This window comes from Larimichthys crocea, chromosome VI (assembly GCF_000972845.2).
Source record: "Larimichthys crocea isolate SSNF chromosome VI, L_crocea_2.0, whole genome shotgun sequence".
NCBI classification, from domain to species: domain Eukaryota; kingdom Metazoa; phylum Chordata; class Actinopteri; family Sciaenidae; genus Larimichthys; species Larimichthys crocea.
This window is the reverse complement of record NC_040016.1, coordinates 6,760,516-6,781,367: the sequence shown is the minus strand read 5'-3', so window position 1 is coordinate 6,781,367 and position 20,852 is coordinate 6,760,516. Positions and strand designations below refer to the sequence as shown.

Genomic DNA, 20,852 nt, shown 5'->3' with positions numbered 1-20,852 from the left:
CTTCTCTTTCATGTTTGGTCCAAATTTTCAGTTTTAAAGGCCTTGTGCCCTTTTAAAATTCTCTCTAAGGCCCTGGTTCTGTACAGAATAGGAAAGCTTCATCACTTCATGTTCGGGGGGATTGTCATGTTGTCAAGAGGCTTCTTCAGACTGCCTCCACAAGGTCTGAACCATACTCCATAACATCGCCATCTTAAAACATCAGTATATGTCTACTCTAGAGGGAGCTGCATGAAATATGATAAATTTGGGCTAAAGACTACAAGTTTGAAAATGAAAGAAAACCCAGGAAAAGACGTGAAATTACCCAACCTTTAATTTCGGCCTTCATGACAACTGTATTGAGGGTGAATTTTTATAGAACTCTGCGATTTTTTGATTAGTCAGATAGCGGTAGAAGCAGGAACGCCAAGATGTTGGCGGCCAGCACCATAAATTTTGAGCTAACAACAGATTTCCAAACAAACAGGCAGGTGTCTGAGTACGATAAAACAAACACAAACAAAGAAGAAGATAATAAATATCAGAAAAACAAAATAATTAAGCTGATAAAAATAAAAAAAACAAAGATAAATGTTAATAATCAACTCAGTCTTTAGCCAGGACTAACTCACCCAAATCCGTGACTTATAGATAGCGATGGAGTTGTGCATTGTGGGTAATGTATGCCAATGAAAAAGGACATTAAACAGATATTTCTGGTTCTGCTACATCAATTTTTATCCTTTCGTCTAAAACTGCCAATTCTCTGACTACTAAACCAGTGGAAAAAAAACTTTTAGTGGCCAGAGAAAGGCCCTATCTTGAGCCAGTGTTTAGTTTGACCATTCTGGGCTACTGTAGCAACATGGCAGACTCTGCCACTGAGGACCATCTGTAGCGTACACACCGGACCTTTAACTGGAAGAAAAGACTTTTGGCTATGCAGTGTGATTTGGAACAAATGAACTGTTTCATCAAGTTATTCCTGGATTCAGATATCCGATGTGACAGGCTGTAGAAATATGATGATGGATCATTGATAATAGCTCTCAGATCTTTTTTATCGCTCTCTCCAGAAAAAAAGTAACCAGTACAATACACCAGTACAATCATGATGCCAACACTTGCTACCTTTGTCCTTGTCTCACTTGCTGGGACAAGCCCCTCCGAGACACAACCAGCCAGTCAGTCAGCCCCCCTGACACTGACACGGACGCGCACTCGGGAGCGCGCACTCGGGATCCGGCGGTGACTCTCCTCCTCATAAGAAGCAGGAGACGGTCCGGATGCTCGACACATCCCGGGGCGCACGGAGAGCGGAGTACAGAGGTGGTGGTGGTGGTGCCGCTGTCAGCCTGCAGCCATATGACTGAGCTGCTATTAAAAGCATAAACAACAACAGAGGAAACAACAACAAGAATAAAACAAACAAACGCGGGTAAGACATTATCTTTACGCACTAATTGCATTATTCCCAGTGTGAGTGCTTGGGTTGGTTGTTAGCGCTTTGCGATTTCTAACGAAAACCCATTAGTAACGTTTCTTTAATGTTCCTAAATGGTTTCTGCGAGTTTGTTGTGAGTTTGTGGTATTTTATATACCCGGTTTTATGTTACTCATACAATAAATCTGTAGGTCTGAGTACTGCAGACACACTTGACCAGAATCTTATTAAAAATAAAGGTTTATATTAGGTTTATTATAGGTTTACTATAGGTTTAAATGTTCTGTACAATCTATGTGTTGTATCTGATTGCCAAGATTTACACCTGCGCGTAAAAACGCATTTCAATAATGTCCCAGAACTTAATGAATGCAAATTGTTCCGATTGTAGAAATCCAGTTTGACTAACACAAAGTGTGTCGATCATCACAGACGACTGAGAGAGCACGAATGACTGTTTGCAAAACAGCAAATTAGATTTGGTTTGATACCGGGAAACAGAGTTAATCAATTTAAGTTTTAGTGATGTGCTTTCCTGCTGCTGCTGCTGCTGTCATGCTTTTACAATCAGATCAACATCACAAAGGAATTTATTGGATGAATGGCGAGGAGAATCAGAAATGATTGCAGTGATTATCTCTTCTTGACAGCTCATTGTTGCTCACTGCACACCAAAGACTGTGTGTGTGTGTGTGTGTGTTTATGAGAGGGAGATACAGGGAGCTAGAGAGGGAGAAGGTGTGAGAACGAGAGAGAGATTAAAGTTGGAGAGTCTCAGTGTGACACCGTGCAATTAAACGTGTTGCAAAAGGAGCAATGTTTGTGCACTCCATTAACAAGTTGATCTTAATTAATAGCAAGCCAATCAGCAGGGAAGCATCAGACATGATCAGGAGTGGTGGAGGGACCCCACAGTGAGTCGACCTAAGACTCAGATTCACTAATAAGTGAGCGTGAAAAGATAATCTAAGGACACACTGGCATTATTTGATGTCGAAGTGTGAATTAATTCCTAGAAAAAGTGTGAATTCACATCATCACCGTGTCTAAAACAATCCTTAACAATCACAAGAATATCCTCTTTATTTCTTTTTTATCCCAAGTTTGAGTTTAAGCCAAGAGGCTACATTGCTAAACATCCATCCAAGTGTCCTCTGTCATGGTTTGAAACTCGCCTCGAACATCACTGCCAAGCGTGGCTGCATCTGTTTGATCAAGTCTCTTTCAACATTGGCAGACAGTCAACGTTGCTTGCTTTACACCAAAGCAGGGAGGGAAACTTCGGGGTTCATATAATGCGTTTTTGGCTACATGCTTCACTTGATCATCTGTAAACAGGAGTAAGGTCCTCCACCTGGCTCTGACCGGTCAAACTGTTCCCAAGATTCAGACTCAGGTGTCCAGATTTCATGAGTTTTGTTGCTGGTTTGGGAAGCCAAAGCTTTTGTTGTTTTCTGTATGTTAGAGGGGATTCAGCTGGTGTCCTTATGAAAGATGCCACCGACACTTTGTTCTAATTAAGACAGGATAAATCCTCCCTCTGTCTCTCTCTCCCGCTTTGATTTCAGTCTCTCTCATTTCCCTCCCGCTCTGTTTCTGTCTCACATCTTTCTCTCTCCTCTCTCATTGCATTACATCTTATTTTCTCCCCCTCCTTCTCCTTCTCCTTTGCCTCCTCCTCCTCCCTTTTGTCTCTCTCATTCTCTCTCCTCTCTGTGGGACGCCTCTTGCTGTGCTTCTGGTGCTGTTTGTGTCTCACAGCATTTTTGGAACATGCCTCTATGTGGGTGTCTGGAGGAGGTTTCCCCGCTGTGAGTGTGTGTTTGTGTGTATGCACTGATTGTATCTGAGAGAAAGTCTTTAAATGTGTGTGTGACTGTGTGTGTGCAGGACTCAGTGCATTCAAACTGAAGATAAGGGCTACGTTGCAGGATGTCGCTGATGTAACCATGCATCAGTGACAATGTTCTGGTCTCGCCCCACATCTGTTGTACCTGCAACCAAATTACCATCATTTGGTGTCTCCCTGCTCTCTGCTCCGGCTCACTTGCTGACAGATGGACCTTCCTTATGGCTCTTTTTTTTTATCACCCTGTGTCGCTTCCAAGGGCCTTTGCCATCCAATACACACCTAAAAGCTGCAACAAAAAAAACATTTCCCAGTCGACGTGTGAATCCCTCCGATATTGTTTGCGAAGGATTTTGGGAGACAAAGCACTTTTATATTGCTGAAGTCAGTGCTATTGGCCCTTGAGGAAATGAAGTTTTATGGCGGTAACTGCAGCTTGGCAGAAGTGTTTATTATGCAGAGGCATTAACTGGAGCTGTAATTTGGGTGCTTGTTATTGAGCTGATATTTATGATAATTTGGCGGCACAAAGTAGACCTATTTTGCTGGAGATAAGACATAAAACTAAGTGTTTATGCATCAAATAGTCAGTGTTATTACTTTTAAAACAGAGGTGAATGGCTCCGTTTGGAAAATATCTGAACTGTATTTGTGACACAGCAGATTTTACATTTATTTTTTCTTTGTTTTTATCATATTTAATCATTAATTTTTCTTCCTATTTTCTGTCGTCAAGCTGCTGCTTAGTGAACCGTGAAGCAGAAAAAAGATACTTAGTTTGTTCTTGTGCAGCTTCACACCCCCAATATTTATCTGTGTGCTGGACAATGACAGTATAAAGAATAGATGTCGTACGTCACCCTCGTTTCTGTGGTGGTGGCTCTGGCTGCCGCCATGTTGACAGTCCTGCCTCTTCCACCTCCTGGCTAATCTAAATATGGGCAAAGATGTGGTTCATTGACAACCCGAGGCGGGCTGAGTTATGCCTGGTTGTTAAAACAAGCCATCTGTAACAGCACCCACCTGTCAGTCAAAGCGGCCACACTGTTATTTATGCATAAATTTAAGCCTTAATATAATTTGAACAGGTGAGTTCTATAAAAAATCACCCTCAGTACAGTTGTACTATAGAGAAATTAGCTATAGAGACCAAAACTGTTTTGTACCAGGCTGTAAACATGTTTATTTCTGCTGTGAAGTTGGACATTTTAACATGGGGGCTTATGGAGACTGACTCGTTGTATAGCCAGCCTCAAGTGGACGTTTGAGGAACTGCAGATTTTGGCACTTCTGCGTTGGCTTCACTTCACATCAACAGAGGTTACTGCTTAGTGCTGGATGACTTCCTAGAGAGATAGATACAGAATAAAAAATAAGATCTAATGTGTGATTTTTTCATGCTGGTAGGTATTTTGTTACCTTTGGAGCAGTTGTTTTCTTGCTCTAGCTTCATATTTTACATTATTATATTCATTTCCGCAAAATGTTGAACTATTCCTTTAAACCTCCTCTAATCTCAGCATGTGTCCAGGGATATAAAAAAAAGAGAAAATCTCGAAGGTGGTCTCTCCTTTGACATGGCAGCTCTGCTTCAACAGCCTGTTTCTGGAGTCTTTGTTTGCTGGATCCTTATGGCCCCGCTGGTTGCTATGAGAGATAAAACAACAGGAGCAGATGGCTCCGGGAGGTTTGGTGTCACAGCAGGTAAAGCTAAAAGATGCACACATACAGCACTTTAATAGGCCAGGGTCGCCTCCTGCTCCGCCTCGCTGCTTTTTCCACTCTCACCTTCCTCTGATCTCGGGAACAGGTCTAGGTCCACTCGCTGTTAAGTATATTTTTATAACGAGTGTGTCACAGAGGTGCTGCCATGCTTAAGAGACTGACCGATTGATCACAGACTGGAGCGAGGTCTCTGATCTCATCAGAGCTTAATCATTCAGCCGTCCAATACTGCCCCCCACTACCCTTGCAATTTCTTGCAAGATTACCTATCACTTCATACTTATCACTCTGCTCTGATTCATATCTCCCTCGTCGACATCTCACACTGTACACTGCACCTATAAAAGCTCCTAGCACACACATTAATTTGTGTTTCCTACAAAATGTAAACCATAATAAAGCAACCTTAGCCTCCCTGCTCTCTCTCTCTCTCTCTGCTGAGGTCAGACATCCATAAACTCAAGATTTGAGCCTCTGATCAAAAGTCCTGATGTCTGAGGTCGAAGTCAGACATAAAGTTATCCAGGAATTGCTGCGTCCCTTAAAAAAAAAAAAAGAACCAAAAAAAGAACAAACCCCCAAATATTTCTTTGTTGCTTTTTACTCGATTACTTCTGCGCTGTGAATTTCCCCTGACATCACAAGCATCCTCTCCACTTTATAGAGGATGTCCTGATCCTTATTGCATAGTGTTGTTTTAGTTTGTCAGACTACATTATTATCACCACTTCCATATTGCTGTTGTTCTGTTGACTGTGAGGGATCAAACCTTACTGTTTCATTGATGCTGCTGGAAAAAAGTAATTTGTGATTTTAATGCAAATTAACGTGATGCATCTTGATTTATCTGTTTCACTGCAAATGATTTGTTGATCAGACAGTTAAATCTGTGATCAAATGACATAATATGTTCGTAAATTTGCACAGAACCAACAAAGATCTCTTTAACTAGATTTTTTCTTATGATGTGGTTGAAAATGAATTGAAGAATGGAAAGAATTGAAAAGTGACTCTCACCTAATGCTGACTGACTGAGGGTCTATCATTCCTCAGTACATCACACGGTCCAGTCCCCAGCTTTTAGCAGTTATAATAAATCCTTGAGGTGACATTTATATCTGAAAAGTAGAGGGAAAGAGGAAACAATGTCTCGACTTGAAAACTTGGGTTCAAATCTTCATGACTAAATCAAAGTTAAAAAGGGGAAACACACATCCTTTGGTGTTTTTTTTTATCAAGAGTTTAACATTCAAAGCCACACAAATGTCATCAGATTGTGATTTAAATATTGTTAAAACCTGGCTGGTGTGCAGAAATATTTTTTTCCAACAGTGAGACAAGCACAGACTCCAGTCAGTCTCCACTGAACAAACCAAAACTTTTTCCGTCTTTGGCAAAAAATATTTGTGTTCGCGTAGAAGCCGTCACTCATATTAATTAGGAGATTGTATGTTGGCTTTAAAAGTGTCCTTGTATGAAAGAATGAAGATGTGTTAATTCAATCATTCGTTTGAGTTTTTCCTGTACCAGTCCCTGTTTAAATGTTGCCACTTTAAATGGTGAATTATCTCATTTGGGAATGAAAGTCGTCAGTTCCAGGCCACTCGCTTGGCCTCCCATCGCCTCAGTAGCAGATGCTCGCCCTGCTGTGCCCTGCCTTCAACACACAGCCATGTATAATACAGGCTCTGGCAGGAGGCTGTGTTGTTCACGGAGGTTGTTTATCACACACAAGAGACTGTGCTTAAAACCCGGAATGCCACCCAGAGTGCTCCATTATCGTCCCCATCCTGTGTCTCCTCAAAGGACCACCTGTTAACGGCACATGAAAGTCTGAGAGAGGAAAACAGGGCACTGCTGTGCCGAGATACCCTGTCCCCCCTCCATCTCCGCCTGTCTTCTATTTCTCATGACAGCTCTTTTCAGGTCTTAGATTTGATGGGGTTGACGCATGGTGCCTTCTGTGTCTATGGAGCCGTCACATCTTTCTTGTCCTGAAAATATTTTTTGAAGGATTGTGTCGTTGCGGTTGTTGCTCGGCTTCTTTGCTGGTTCTATTCCTGCAAACATTTCAAGTGTTAATCCTGAATAAGATAAGCGGATATAATAAAGAAATGCATGGATCTCCCGAGATGAGAGAAAGAAAAATCTCCTGAATCATGTTTACATTAAAGGAATTTCCACAAAAATCTCTCAGTATCTGATGTTCGGATAAATTTTAAAGGTGAAGTATTTCTATAAAGGAATAGTTCAAGATTTTTACCTTCCTTGCCAATTTAGTTGAAAATAAAAATACCACTCTCTTGTGTCAATATGAAGTTGGACCCAGTAAGCTTGGTTTAACACAGAGACTGGAAACAGAAAGCCTGGCTCCCTCCAAAGGTAACAAAAATTGCCTTCCAGCACATCGAAAGATCATTAATTAACGCAGTTTATCTTGTTTGTTTTATTTGTACAAAAAGCAGGTCCAAAAACAACTACTGAAGTGGATGTGTGCAGGATTATTTCTTGGCCAGACATGTTGGGCCACGTTATTTTAGAAAATAACTCAATGTTTGATGTGTTGTCCGACCATGTCAGAAGGCGTGTTCCGAAAAGACACACTTGAAGCTGGCCACCATACAGTGGCATGATACCCCCATGTCATTTAAATATGGGGGATAGTGGTGCAGGTTTTCAGACAAATATTTGTGCGACGAGAGTTTGTTTATTTGAATTTTCTCAGACTCCACACAATGACATTGGAAAGCTGTAGGAAGGGGGTTTCCAAAGCAGTTTCCGACATCCTACAAGCAGTTATTTAACTGGTGCCCCTGTATAACCACACCCTCTGCACTTTGGTTCACTCCTGAGCTTTAGAGGTGCTGGTTAGTGAATTGTCTTTGGACTTAACCAGGCTAGCTGCAGTCATTTTGCTAAACTAAGTTAACCTTCTGATCCAAATCCTGGCAAGCAAGCAAAGAAGCAAAATCTCATAGACAATCCTCTATCTACACCGCCTCAACCCGCTGTCCATTTTGGATTGTTTTTCTTGTTAAATGACCCTTTTGGCCGTACAGGGTGCAACAGTAGCAGCACCTCATGTGTCAAACAGACAGAGCGTAATCCTGGCTAAACACTTTGTGTGTGACACAGCTGATTGCCCTCCCCCCTGACACTCCGAAGGCCTGTTTGGAGATGAAGGTCTCACCTCAGCAGCCAACCTCACACTCTTGTTTGCAAACTGCACAGCTGGTCGAACTCCCAAAGGCCAGCCGACGCAGTCTGCCTCTAAATCCCTCAGGGCCCGCAGCCTGCACTCGCACTGCAAATTTCCCCTGACATCAACAGCATCCTCTCCTCCCTGCACACATGCACACACACACACACACACACACACACACACACACACACACACGTAGCCAGCTGCTTCTGTCCTGTTTTTAGAAACAACTAAATAACCCACTGCAAACCCAAGGGTGGGTGTTTTAAACTTGGTGTGTGTCATCGTGATGAAAGAGCAGAGATTTTATCAACCCCCCCTCCTCGCCTCAACTCGACCTCACCAACGCGCACACACAGCCCATGCACACACCATCACCATCAGCTCAATACTTCTCCCTCATTGATTTTCTGTATGCCTCGCACCGCTGTCTGTCTTTTAACACAAAGGAGTCGCCTGCCACAGCAACATAATGGCGTTGCGCGTGTCGATTGATTGTCTCAGCGTTTTAAAGTGGCAGACAAAACAAACCAAATCATATTTAGAAACAACACCATGACCTGTCATCTTACATGACATGACAGTTTTTAAAATGAGAAGCACCGCGGTTTGGACAAGGTGCCGGGCCTTAAATGCAGATACACAGAACCTCATATATTTCAGTTCAGTCACAGCTTACGGATATGTTGTCTTTTGCAATGAAAGGTATGGTTGGAGGGCTCTTGAGACCACTGAATAGGCAATGCTGAAGGTTGTGCACCGTGCACTTTTATTATTGAGTGAGGCCTAATGATACAGGAATGAAAGCCGGGATGTCATTTCTAAAAAAAGAAAAAAGAGTGTCTGTCCAACTCTTCATTGCCTCCTCAAACGTGCACCAAATCCAGATAAATTGGCCCACTCAAGAGGCTGAGAGTGAAGTACTCTGAATTTATAGGAAGGGTGGTGGAAGAATGAACACAGCGAGACAGTAGACACGTTACAAAATGTGAGGACTCAAGTCGTTTCAGATTGGGGTTTCTCAACAAATGCCTAGGGGGGTTAAAGTTAGCTGAGGGGTGCCCTTCTGTGGTGAGTCGCACTTATTCATGTAGCTGATGACGAAAACGTGCTGTATGCAGTTATTTACACAGAAATTTAAAATAGACTTTAGCTTTACTATCAACATGTTGCTAAAAATAGCAGAAAACACTGACTTTCTATTGATATACATCATCACATTTGCGAATTAGCACTTAACACAGTCGATGGTAATGTCATTGGTATTTGATCATAAATCAAAATATTGAATACATGAATGTGTGCACCAGATTTCCCCCAGATTTTCCTCCAAAACTACAACCCTCATGGTGGTACTAGATGAAAAGTCAGAGGATCACCAAAGTCAGCTGGATAGATCATATGGACACCATGAATGTCTGAATAAATATGTATGACAGTCATGAATATGACATGATATGACATCTAATAGTTCTTAGACCGACTGGCTTTGCCATCCCTGGAGTCGTGTTGCTACCACGAGTAAAAATAGACAATCCGGGCCATGAACTTCAACTTACTGCTTCCATTAGACGTAATATGATTCTTTATAAAGTAGAAATGCAAATGGGTTTAGAAGTTTAAAAGGAATGCTGCACTGGCAATATTTATTTTGAGTATCAAACCTCAGTAGTTCTACAGCATGCTCCTTCACACACAAGGTGGCAGCTAGCTTGGATTAACAAGCTAATAGATGACCCAGACTCAAGGTAACATCAGAACATCAATAAAAACTCTTCAAACTGCTGCTATATAGACGTTTGTCATGTCCCAAACAACTGATGTTTCACCATACAATAAATCACAAAATAGTGGATTATGATAGCCCCACATGGAAGTATGGCATTTGACTGACACAATGGCAAATAAATGGTTAATGCATAGCAGGCAGTGGTTATTTGTACTCTCTTTAAGTAATTCTTTGCCTGAAGATGTGATCCATGAGATGAAGAGTAAATAAAAGTGCTGCTCATATCTGCCTTAAGATATTAGTTATCAGTGATTTGAATGTAATTATAAACACAATATGTGAAGTATTAAGATGTATTTTCTCCTCCCAGCAGGTGGTTGTGGTTGTGCTTTACAATGGCTCTCTCCTGGAGTCTTCTCCTGGTGTTCTTGTTTGCCACCATGGTACTGTCACACAGTACTGAGCCCGGAGCCCCTCACAACAAGAGGAGACAGGCGCAGACCACAGCAGGTGGCAGCAACAACCTACAGCACCCTCTGCAAGGTCAACAGGGCCACCGTTACAGCAGGGACCGTGGAGGGCACGGGGGCCCCCGAGCTGCCAAAGCTGGGCTGCTCTCCCACAGACCCCTACACCCTTTGTCTAGACCTGAGGATGATGGGACAGGCCTGGAGAGCTTGAGCCCGGTGAGACTGGAGATGGGCCCGGGCAGGGACAGAGACAGAGTTCGAATGAGTATGAAGAATCCATCCCAGGCTCGGGAAAATGACCTTCTGGGGACACGTAAAGGAAGGGGGCACGGACACGGGAATGGGCACGGACACCACTTTGAGCACAGGAGACAAGGGAGTCGGCGTGAAAAGGGGCGGCATGGAAAAGGTGAGTATACAGACATTTTCACAGGAGACATTTTGGCAGGTGACAGCAGGAAACGCACAGCTGCTTTGATTGTGCATGCTGGCTCACTGTCATGACTTACTGAGACACTTGAATAGAACAAATGTGATGGGACTAGCATCACTGATAAAATTACATTTTTAAAAGATTAATAGCAACATCTCTAGCGAGTAACTGAATTGAACTGTAACTAGTTTTCTACAGGATGAATAGTCCATGTGAAAAATGTTGACAGCGAGGTCTGTAGATGAGTCAGAGCAACCAATACTTTGTTTTTGGAAAAAATATATTGTTGTGGAAAAGAGCCAGAGCCTTGGAATGAAAGTTTTTTTTGTGTTTTTGAACAAAAAATTGTGTTTTAATGTTTGTTATGAAATGAAAAATTCTGTTTCCTGTCCAGGGTTTCTTCCTGAGCCTGAGCTGAGCTCTGCGTTTAAGGACAGAGATCTGTTCGAGGATCCCCCCTTCTCCTTCTCTGCCGCCTCCCCCTCCCTCGGCATGACCCCACCCAGTGAACCACCCTCCCCCATTGCTGCCGTCTTTGGCTCTGGTTCCTCCATGGTTACCACGGTGATGAACGAGCATCCCCCAACACTGCCCCCGGCCTCCACCAAACCCCAGGTAACCCCAACGAAATCCAAGTGCTTGTTAAAGCCTGCGTCTGTTGTGCCTCGGCCTGATCCCAGTGTGCAGGGGAAAAAGAGCGAAAATGTGCCCCATTACTGCCGTTATGCTGCGGCAAACCTCATAGCTCATCTTGGAAATGACAACTCTCTACGATGTGAACCTGAAAGTGCTGCTTGTGAAATATATCCTCCAGCAGGCCAAACACTCTGGCTCGTGGTCACAGTGTGTATGATAAATATGACCACGTATTGTATAATAAAACAACGCCTCTGGGATCAAATCACACAGTCCAGAGTCCAGCAGCACATATTCTATAACTATCTTCCCGTTCCTTTATTAGAAACCATGGCAGGACAAAATGTATGTGAGCACGGAGAGCCTTTTTTGTACCCCACTGTGGGCGCGTGCACTGAAATATCTGCAGGAGTGCGTGGGGCACCACTCACCACCTGTCACACTCGCCCAGCATGATGCTTCATGCATAAACAACATTTATAGGAAAAAAAAATTCACGCATACCCTTCTTTAATCTAGGAGCCGTTACAAATGAGACTCTTTAAGACAAGATGGCACCTGACGTCAATAGATATTGAGCCGTTGCCCACTGCGTGAAAGCTTTTAGATTTGTCACATCTGCTGTTACAAACACCCAACAGCTTGGAGGGCGTTTGTGCGAAATATCTGTCTTAGTTACAGGATCACACACAACCTTGTTTTGTTGAGAAGTGCCGTTCGAGACAACAGATGTTGGTGTATGTTTTTATTTTAAAGAATCTCACGGGTTATATGTAAGTCTTGTTTTAAGATGTTTTTCTGAAAGGATTCTTCGGTTGAAATTATTTATCCCCACGTGACATCACCGAGCAGGTCCATCTACTAAAACCAATTCTCATTGATGAACAAAAAAATAAATAAATGAGCCGTAGTTAGAAATCTAATTTTCATCTGTCGTCTCTGGTGAGAAGCCAATGTTTCTCTCAACTCTCAAAACCCAATTTGTTTGCTTCATCCTCATTTTCAGCAAGACTTGGTAGTTTGTAGTTTTGCTGATTTCTCACAAAAGAGGCATTTTTCAGACATAAAGTGTCTAAATGATGTAGAGGCCCTCCATCTTTATCCAGTATCACTAATCTATTGGCAGCAATCGACAAATCATCAAACTTATGACGAAACAGGTAGTTTGTCACTGTCTTCCAAAACAACCCTTGTGAATATTTTCTCGTCTTGTCAGCGGAATGATGTGTTTTTCAGTACCTTCCAAAGCACATAAAGGTTACATCTTGTGTCTTAAATGGAGTCATGGTGGCTCTTTTTGACTCTCCTGGTCAGTCTCGATGTCTTGTATGTCTTCGCCATAAGCGCAAGCAATATCATTGGACCACAGAAGAGCGATAGCCTTTCCTGAACCTTTGTTCAATGGTATGTGCATGTGGCAAGGCTTCTTAATTAATGTTCGATCTTCTGTTAATGGTTTAATGAGCAGCAGAGCACAAGCAGGTAGCCCCCTGCAATTAATCTAATTGATATTTCCATATAGGCTCATTTCCTGGGGGTACAAAGGAAACAAGTATGGATCTGTTCCTGTGAAAAGGTTGATTCTTATTTTTTGATGGATGTCTTTCAGGGGCCAAATATTCCTCCAGAGACATTTCAAAGTCCTGTTGACTTAATCATCCTCTCTAACATTTCTATTTTGATTCATCTGCGTGAAGAAAATGACAGTGGTGACGTTTTTATGGCTTTTATTGCAGAAAGTTATGGCTGAGCAATGCACTGGGGACTTTTGCTTTACAGCAATGTCATCACACACTTATCTGAATGACATTATTTTACTGAGGTAGAATATTAGATTTTTATGACACTCATACCTTGGTATGAATTTAGATTGTTCCAAAAGGTATCCAACTACCGACTAACTCTTTGGGGAGCAAGTGGAAATTTAAATTGTTTATTATCTTTTTATTTTCCTTTCTAACTTTGGGAAACTACACTAGTGTCCTAAGTCATAAAACACAAAAAGACATATAAATATACAGAAGCGTGACTATTACAAGATGAATTGAATAATTTCACATCAGTACTGGAGGTAAAGTGTTGAAGTACTCAGTTTTCAAAAACAATCACTGTATATATAAAGTTCAAAATAGCAGCGCCAGACTGCTATTGAATTATTTTTAGAGCATTATCACATCATGGTATCAGTAAAATGAAAACATTTTACCACCTCGTGAGCATGAATCTGCTCAAGACGATCTGCCTTTTTTGATGATGTGATGTCAAGTGTGCTGTGGTGACATTTTGGCCAAAGGTTTGGGTTTGTGACAAAAGGTCAGTTCTCTGGGGAACAAAAATGTCTTTGCATCTTAGCTTTAGATTCATGTTATATAGTCTGACTGGAAACATAAATAAAGTGGCTTTAACATCGCAGCAGTTCGCATCCTGTATCTTGCCTAGCGATGGGCATTGTTAGGATTTTACCATGGCACCTGGTTGCTCAAACAAGCCATCTGTAATGGCACCCACCTGTCAATTAAAGTGGCCACACTTTTAATTTAAGCCTGAATATATTTGAACAGGTGAGTTCCATAAAAATTCACCCTCAGTACAGTTGTCATGAACCAGGAAATTAGCTATAGAGACCAAAACAGTTTTTTTGTACCAGGCTGTAAACATGTTTATTTCTGCTGTCAAGTTGGAGACTGACTGGTAACCAGTCTGTAACCAGTCTCAAGTGAACGTTTGAGGAACTGCAGTTTTTGGCACTTCAACACTGGATTTACTTCATAGCCATGTAGGTTGCTGCTTGGATTATACTGATGCTGATACTGCTTATTGATATTGATAATTATTGATACTCTTATTGATCCTACTCTACTAGACACGATGTGAGAAAAGATTCAACAGTTATTATTATTTTTGCAGAAAAAAGTTAAATTGTTTAAATGTTTCATGTTTCTGAGAGAGGAACAATTGCTACAAATGTCTGGTGGTGATGTGCCTTAATGCTGCTTTACTACCAGATGCTAAACTTAAGTTTACAAATGACGAAAGAACTTTAGTCCCTGAGCTTCAGATTTAAAGAATGTTGTATTTGTAAGTGTTTCATGGGGTTGTTGGTGTTTCTCCCTTCACACATGTATTGCTTTTTGCTGCATTTTCATTGATTTGTAATTGATTAAGTGAGCCCACACTTTTGAACTTCATCATCAGTCATGACCAAAGAGTGCAGAAAATAAACTCACGGTCACACAATGTCAAAAGTAATTGCAGCTTCATCATCATTAGGGGACTGTTAAAATTGTCTGTTATGTCAGGATGAATTAACGTTACATAAATACCAATAGCGGCATCATTTATCCAGGAGCTTACCAATGTTACTGGTACTGACCAGTCAGTCGATAACCGTCCCTGGAGACCAAAGAGTTTCTTTCAACCATGACCAAGGTCTTTCATTAACCTTAATCAAGTGCTTAAGTTGCCTCAACCAAATTATATTGGGCGGTTTTTGAAGGCACACAGCCTTGCTGCTCTCGTTTGAGGACTTGTTGGACTGAAAAGTCTTAGACCGGCAACCAGGATAAAACCAGGATCAATAACAGCACTGCTTTGCTGAAATGAACGCATTTAGTGTAGAAATTACTTTTAAAAGCACCTCTTCTTAACAATGCTATGGTGCTTCTGCCGAAATTTGTGGTTTACTGCCTTAAACATTGCACATATTTAAACATCCTACTCACCTAAAAATCACACATACACTAGACAAATAATAAAATGTCCCCTCAGGACTGTTCCCCACTTGCAGGCTGCATTAGTTAGTTAGTCTGTGGCTGTGTTTAATGATGTGTATATTTCAATCTGTATGTTGGTATATTGTGTATCTATTAACAATACAAACACTGTGAGATATATATATATATTTGTATTCCAGACTGTGGGCACTTCTCTGTTACCAATGGATTGGTTTTTAAAGCTCTGCTGCTGTCTCTGTTGACTCTGTGAGGGCATTTTATGAATCGATGAAGCAGCTCATGCAACTGCTCGTCGCAACAAGTTCAACAAGTGAACACCCTGAATGTGTTTACCTGCAATACTGATAGAAAACACAGGCAATAAATCAAACTCATCTACTGCTGCTGTGGTATAATTGCAGTAAATGGGCATTCATCTGAAGTGACAGAAATGATCTCTCCAACGTATTTTCTATGCCAGCTCATATGCTGGAATATGCCAAATAGAGGATTAGTTTTTAATGCACATTTTCATATTCTAATCACAATTGTATTTGAATACATACATAAAGAAAATATTTCAAATATTACCATACACAGCATGCTGAAACTAATTGAAGATGGGATTAGGTGTTTACATATCTGTATGTTTGAGTTCTTCTGTGTGGATTTCACGAGTTAAGCCCATATGCAAATGTTCTCACTGAAATGTGGATTAAATAGCAGTTGTGATCAAATGACTTAAAGTAAGTCATGTTTCATGTTTCAGAGGTCTGGAAGAGGAAAAGGACAAGGAGAGGTGTTTCCAACATTGGACATGGCGCTCTTTGATTGGACAGACTACGAGGACATGAAACCTGTGGACACCTGGCCGTCTTCCAGGAAGAAAGGTTACTGTGAAACAGGAAACACCAAGAGAAGAACCTAAATACAGATTCTGAGGCAGAGCTGGTGTAGATCAGTGATTTATTCACAAAAACTGTACAGGCAGGTTGGATGCAAGAAAACTTGTAGAACATGAACAAAATGTGAGCAGGGAAGGTCAGTTATCTACTGGCAAGAGAGGTGGTAATAGGTGTGTGAAGGGGAGGGACAGTCAGGTGGAAATAATCCACATCAAACTTAAATGATCCTTTTTATATCATCATATTATATTTTAATTTACTAAGACACTGATGCTTGAGGTACAGTGGTGCTTAGAGAAAAATGCTCACGCTAACATGCTCACAATAACAATGTTTGCACATTTATGTTTAGCAGGTATACTATTTGACTTGTTCTTAGTTCATGCTAAAGTGCAGCTGATGGGAATGTCATTAGTTTTGCAGATATTTAATAATAAACCAAAATATGAATGAAAAGTCTGACCAGAGGGTGGCACTATATCAAAAGTCCATCCATCCATTGTTTTATTTTTTTCAAAGCCAGTCATCTTTATCATAGTCACAGGGGGCTGGAGCCAATCCTGGCTGACATTGGCTGGACAAGTTGCCAATTCATCACAGGGCTGACACATAGAGACAACCCTTCACGCTCACATTCACACCTTCCAGCAACTGAGTGTTAACCAATTAACCTTTGGACTGGAGTACCCGTAGAGAACCCACGCAGACACGGGGAGAGCATGCAAACTGCACACAGTTACTTTCACCAGTAACTTTCTTGCTGTGAGGCGACAGCGCTAACCAGTAACCATAGATGAAAAGTCATGAGATCAAAGTTATTCCATACAGTTTAATCTCGTGGGTCCATGAATGTCTGTATCAACCTTCATGGCTAGCTGTTCAGAGGAAACCCTCGAGGAAAAGTCCTGAGGATACAGCATCAGAATTTGGTGTCAAACCATCCAGTAATTATTGATTCACTCTCTGGGGAACATGGATACCTGTGCAACATTTAATGGCAATCCATCCAACAGTTGAGATATGTGAACTTTTATTTTACTGGAACTTTATTTAAACTAAACATAGACATTGATTAGACTTTAAGTGCAGCTGTGACTATTTAAACTTATTAGGCTTTGCACAGTCACTTTCTATCAAGTTACAGTAGCCAGTTTCTTATATTCCTTCCTTCCTTTTATTAAACATCAAGTATATTTTGCATTTTGGCGATTCACAGCTAACTCCTACCTGACCTGTGTTGTGATGAATCAAATAATATAATATATATACATATAATCTATATGGTTTCATCAGAAAGTAACAGTAACAGAATGAAAAAAATCAGTCAGTCCATTTGTTTGAGGCTGTGTATCGGTCAGACGTCTTTAGGATCAAACAGTTTATTTCTTTTTCCTGCTGCAGACAAGAGGCGGAGTAAGAACCTCAGCAGCGGAAATGTGACTGTAGATGCTGATGCCATCGAGCCGTGTGACCACCACCTGGACTGTCTCCCAGGTCAGTCCGTGTCATACATGTCCACAATGCAACTCTGTGATTTACACTATTAGAAAGTATGTAAAGAGTGACAGCAAGAAATAGACATCAAAGATTTTGTTTGACAGAAAGTTTTCGTACTTGACACTCGTCATGCCAGAATTTAATTGTAACAGTGGGTTTGTAGACCTATTTGTGAATTCAGAGTTAAGAGAAAAACATCCTATAACATTTTATTTAACACTCAAAAAGCTAATTTGCTTCATCAGGGCTTTGTGATCTCGGTTTGTTTAGATTTGATGGGTGGTACCTGACTAAAAACCTGAACAACCCCACAGTTATCACCATGTTTTAAGTCAAATATTGTTAATCCTGATAATCCTGATCCTATTTCATATGAATCTTATATATGGCATCATCAGATGTGTTTGGTTGATGAATGTAATGTGCTCGTTCCATTAAAGGTGCTTGTTGTGACCTGAGACAACATGAGTGTAAACCTCACAACCGAGGCCTCAACAACAAATGCTACGATGACTGCATGTGTGAGGAAGGTGAGTGAGGACACCAGACTGTAGGTGTATCACGCTGCACTATAATATGATGTATCACACTTTTAACAGTGGGGTATCACATGACAAAGTAATACTTAATACATTTTGTGAAACAGGCTTATTCGGGCAGAGAGAGAGATAAGAGGACTGATACCACTCTTGTATCCGTATCCTCATGTCTGTTAATTAACTCCAGGAAGTCTAGCACACACAGCAAATTACAATTCACTGGGTAATATGATGGGTACAGTGAATTGTAGATTTTACTTATGGATTAATCAAATGAGATATAATGTCTTAATTTGTAAACTTAAGAGGCGGTAGTATGTGGATTTTGCTATCTTTGGACAGAGCCAGGCTAGCTGTTTCCCTCTGTTTCAAGTCTTTGTGCTAAGCTAAGCTAACCACCACCTCTGGTTTACAGATATGAGAGTGGTATTTATCTTTTTCATCTGACTCTCTGCCAGACAGTGAATAATCATACATCCTTAAACTTTTTCTTCAAAGCAAAACTTTGTCTGGCGTCTAAAAGCTTACAGCAGCCGCTTATCTTTTCATGTGCATTTCTGTATTTGAGTCATTTCTCCAAGTGTTTATAATTAAGACTTTAAAAGTCATTGAGTGGTGATGGGTACGGCCCCCTGGAGTGGCAAACTGACACGATGGTAAACAAAAAAATGTCCCAGTGGTAATAAATGATGATTTAAGTTTGGAAAATGTTGATTTGATAGATTGTTTATGTGTTTTAGAGGCCGATTACACTCCAGGGTCAGTTTTCATACAAATATAGTGTCACATGAGTACTTTCATTAAGTTTTTACATTCTTAGCTTCTGTGACACTGCAGATTTATCCATTTGTATCATCCTACAACTAATGCAAAGCTACTGCTCGTCTACATTTAAACACATCCACACCAAACTGTTTAATCTATTCAGATATAAGAGGTTATTTATGACTTTTCAGGGTTTCGCTGTTATGCTAAATTCCACCGGAAGCGGCGTGTGACTAGGAGGAGGGGTCGCTGTGTGGTACCAGAGTCAGTCAGCAGTGACCAAGGAGGCTTCATCACTATCTAAGGAGGAGGAGGAAGACAAGATGGAGAAGCTTAACAAAGAGGAGGAACAGGATATATGACCGCCATGACAGACTAGATAGTACAGCCAAGACATCACACGACACTGATAACAGACTAAGTGCTGAAAGGGGGCAGCTTGCTGGTTTTTCAAATTGATCCAACAATGTAAATCATCTAAACGTCAACATCTGACCACAAAATAACAGGTGACTTAATTTGAAATATTGTTTGAATGTTCCATTGTGGGATCAATCACACTTTCTAATCCAGCAAATCACCACCTTGAAGCACTTATATAATTTGGTTAAATCCATACATCAGTCTTAATTCAGTTTTGGTCCCTGCAGCATCAGTTACAGTATGATATGCACATGTTTTTAAAAGAAAATATAAAGAGGGACTTTCGCTGTAAACCCATCATTGATTATCTGTTGAGCAAAAGCAGATTTTCAAATGACTCATGTTTTTTGTCCTGCATCTGATTGTCTGTCTCTGCTGATCTGAATCAAACAATGTTTACAAATCATTTTTAGTATTGGATTACTGTGCTTTTAGCTGCTTCAGGATCATTCAAATTCAGTCCAGTGAGCTGTCACTCACATAAATTACACCAAAATGACTAGTTTCATTGTTCTCTGCTACATTTTATTTCTACATTTTTTATTTTTGTTGGTAAATGCTATTTGAACCCAGTCTGTTGTCCTGTATTGTAAATATGAATGTGTTTAAATTGACAACTTTTTGTTTAATTGACACTTCTCTTCAAACGTACTTAACAGTAGAATAAACAAAGATGCTTGTTTGACCTTCCTTTTACATGTCTTAATATATGTTTTATTTATACTGTACTTAAACATGTTTGTCTATATGCTGTGTCTTTTTGTTTTCATGATTAAACACTTACTAGGATATTGTCTCTGTTGTGATGTTGGATTGGACAGAATTATCTCTGTCTTGTTTGACCTGTATGATGGGGCAGCAGCATCACTCAGGCCCATGAGTACTCAAAGAAGTATCCAGAGATCTTCCATACAAGAAAATACAAAAGTTCTGCTTCTCATGTTTATATTAGTCTTCTGACTTTTTTTTTTCATCTTTGCTTTTGTCATGAAATATTAGATGATTTTGCCACTTCGAGCTGAGTTATTTCAACTAAAACACATCTGAGGAAATGTCTTTAGTAGAACTGCTCATAAACATTTGAAATTCGGCAAGAGGTCGAAAAAAAGAACAAAACAAGAAAAGGCACAACTCAGGAGGCAAGAGTCAGGTAAAGAGTCTTTACTAGAGAAATGTTCAAGAGTACAAAATCCAGGCAGGCAAAGTTAAAGGTCCATGCTGAGGAAGAAGCCGAATATTTAAGGCTAGATCAAAACAACAAGACGAGGATAAAAAAACAGACCATGATATAGAAGGAAAATCTGGCAGAGATCTAGTGGCTGTGGACTATATGTGTATATATACTGGGGAGTAATGAGGGGACTGATGAACAGGTGAGCGATAAAGGTGAGCAGCTATGAACGATCAAGGCTGGTTGTACAGAGTGGCTGAGTGTAGTAAAGTACAATTAACTCAAGACTGTACTAAAAAGTTCCAGTGTGTAATATTTAGGGGGCTCTATTTACAAAATATTGCAGAAATGTTTTTGTATAATCACCTG

At 40.7% G+C, this 20,852-nt stretch overlaps 1 protein-coding gene across 2 annotated transcripts; it reads left to right on the top strand.

Moving 5' to 3' along the window:
• The first annotated feature begins 1,181 nt into the window (after positions 1–1,181).
• On the top strand, positions 1,182–20,047 carry draxina (dorsal inhibitory axon guidance protein a). 2 transcript variants are annotated; one of them, XM_027279364.1, is made up of 7 exons: positions 1,182–1,420; positions 10,305–10,810; positions 11,229–11,449; positions 15,953–16,073; positions 17,490–17,582; positions 18,026–18,115; positions 19,081–20,047. In XM_027279364.1, exons 2-7 carry the CDS (start codon positions 10,327–10,329, stop codon positions 19,191–19,193), a joined length of 1,122 nt encoding a protein of 373 aa, XP_027135165.1. In that variant the 5' UTR covers positions 1,182–1,420; positions 10,305–10,326; the 3' UTR covers positions 19,194–20,047. The 2 variants fall into 2 exon arrangements, with proteins under 2 accessions (XP_027135165.1, XP_027135164.1); XM_027279363.1 differs by having other exon boundaries at positions 10,302–10,810.
• Positions 20,048–20,852: the final 805 nt, after the last annotated feature.

Coding starts and splice junctions, on each gene's coding strand:
- draxina (XM_027279364.1), top strand. CDS start 10,327: ATGGCTCTCTCCTGGAGTCTTCTCCTGGTGTTCTTGTTTGCCACCATG. Junction 11,450..15,952: donor CGGCCTCCACCAAACCCCAG/GTAACCCCAACG, acceptor TTCATGTTTCAG/AGGTCTGGAAGAGGAAAAGG. Junction 16,074..17,489: donor GCCGTCTTCCAGGAAGAAAG/GTTACTGTGAAA, acceptor TTCCTGCTGCAG/ACAAGAGGCGGAGTAAGAAC.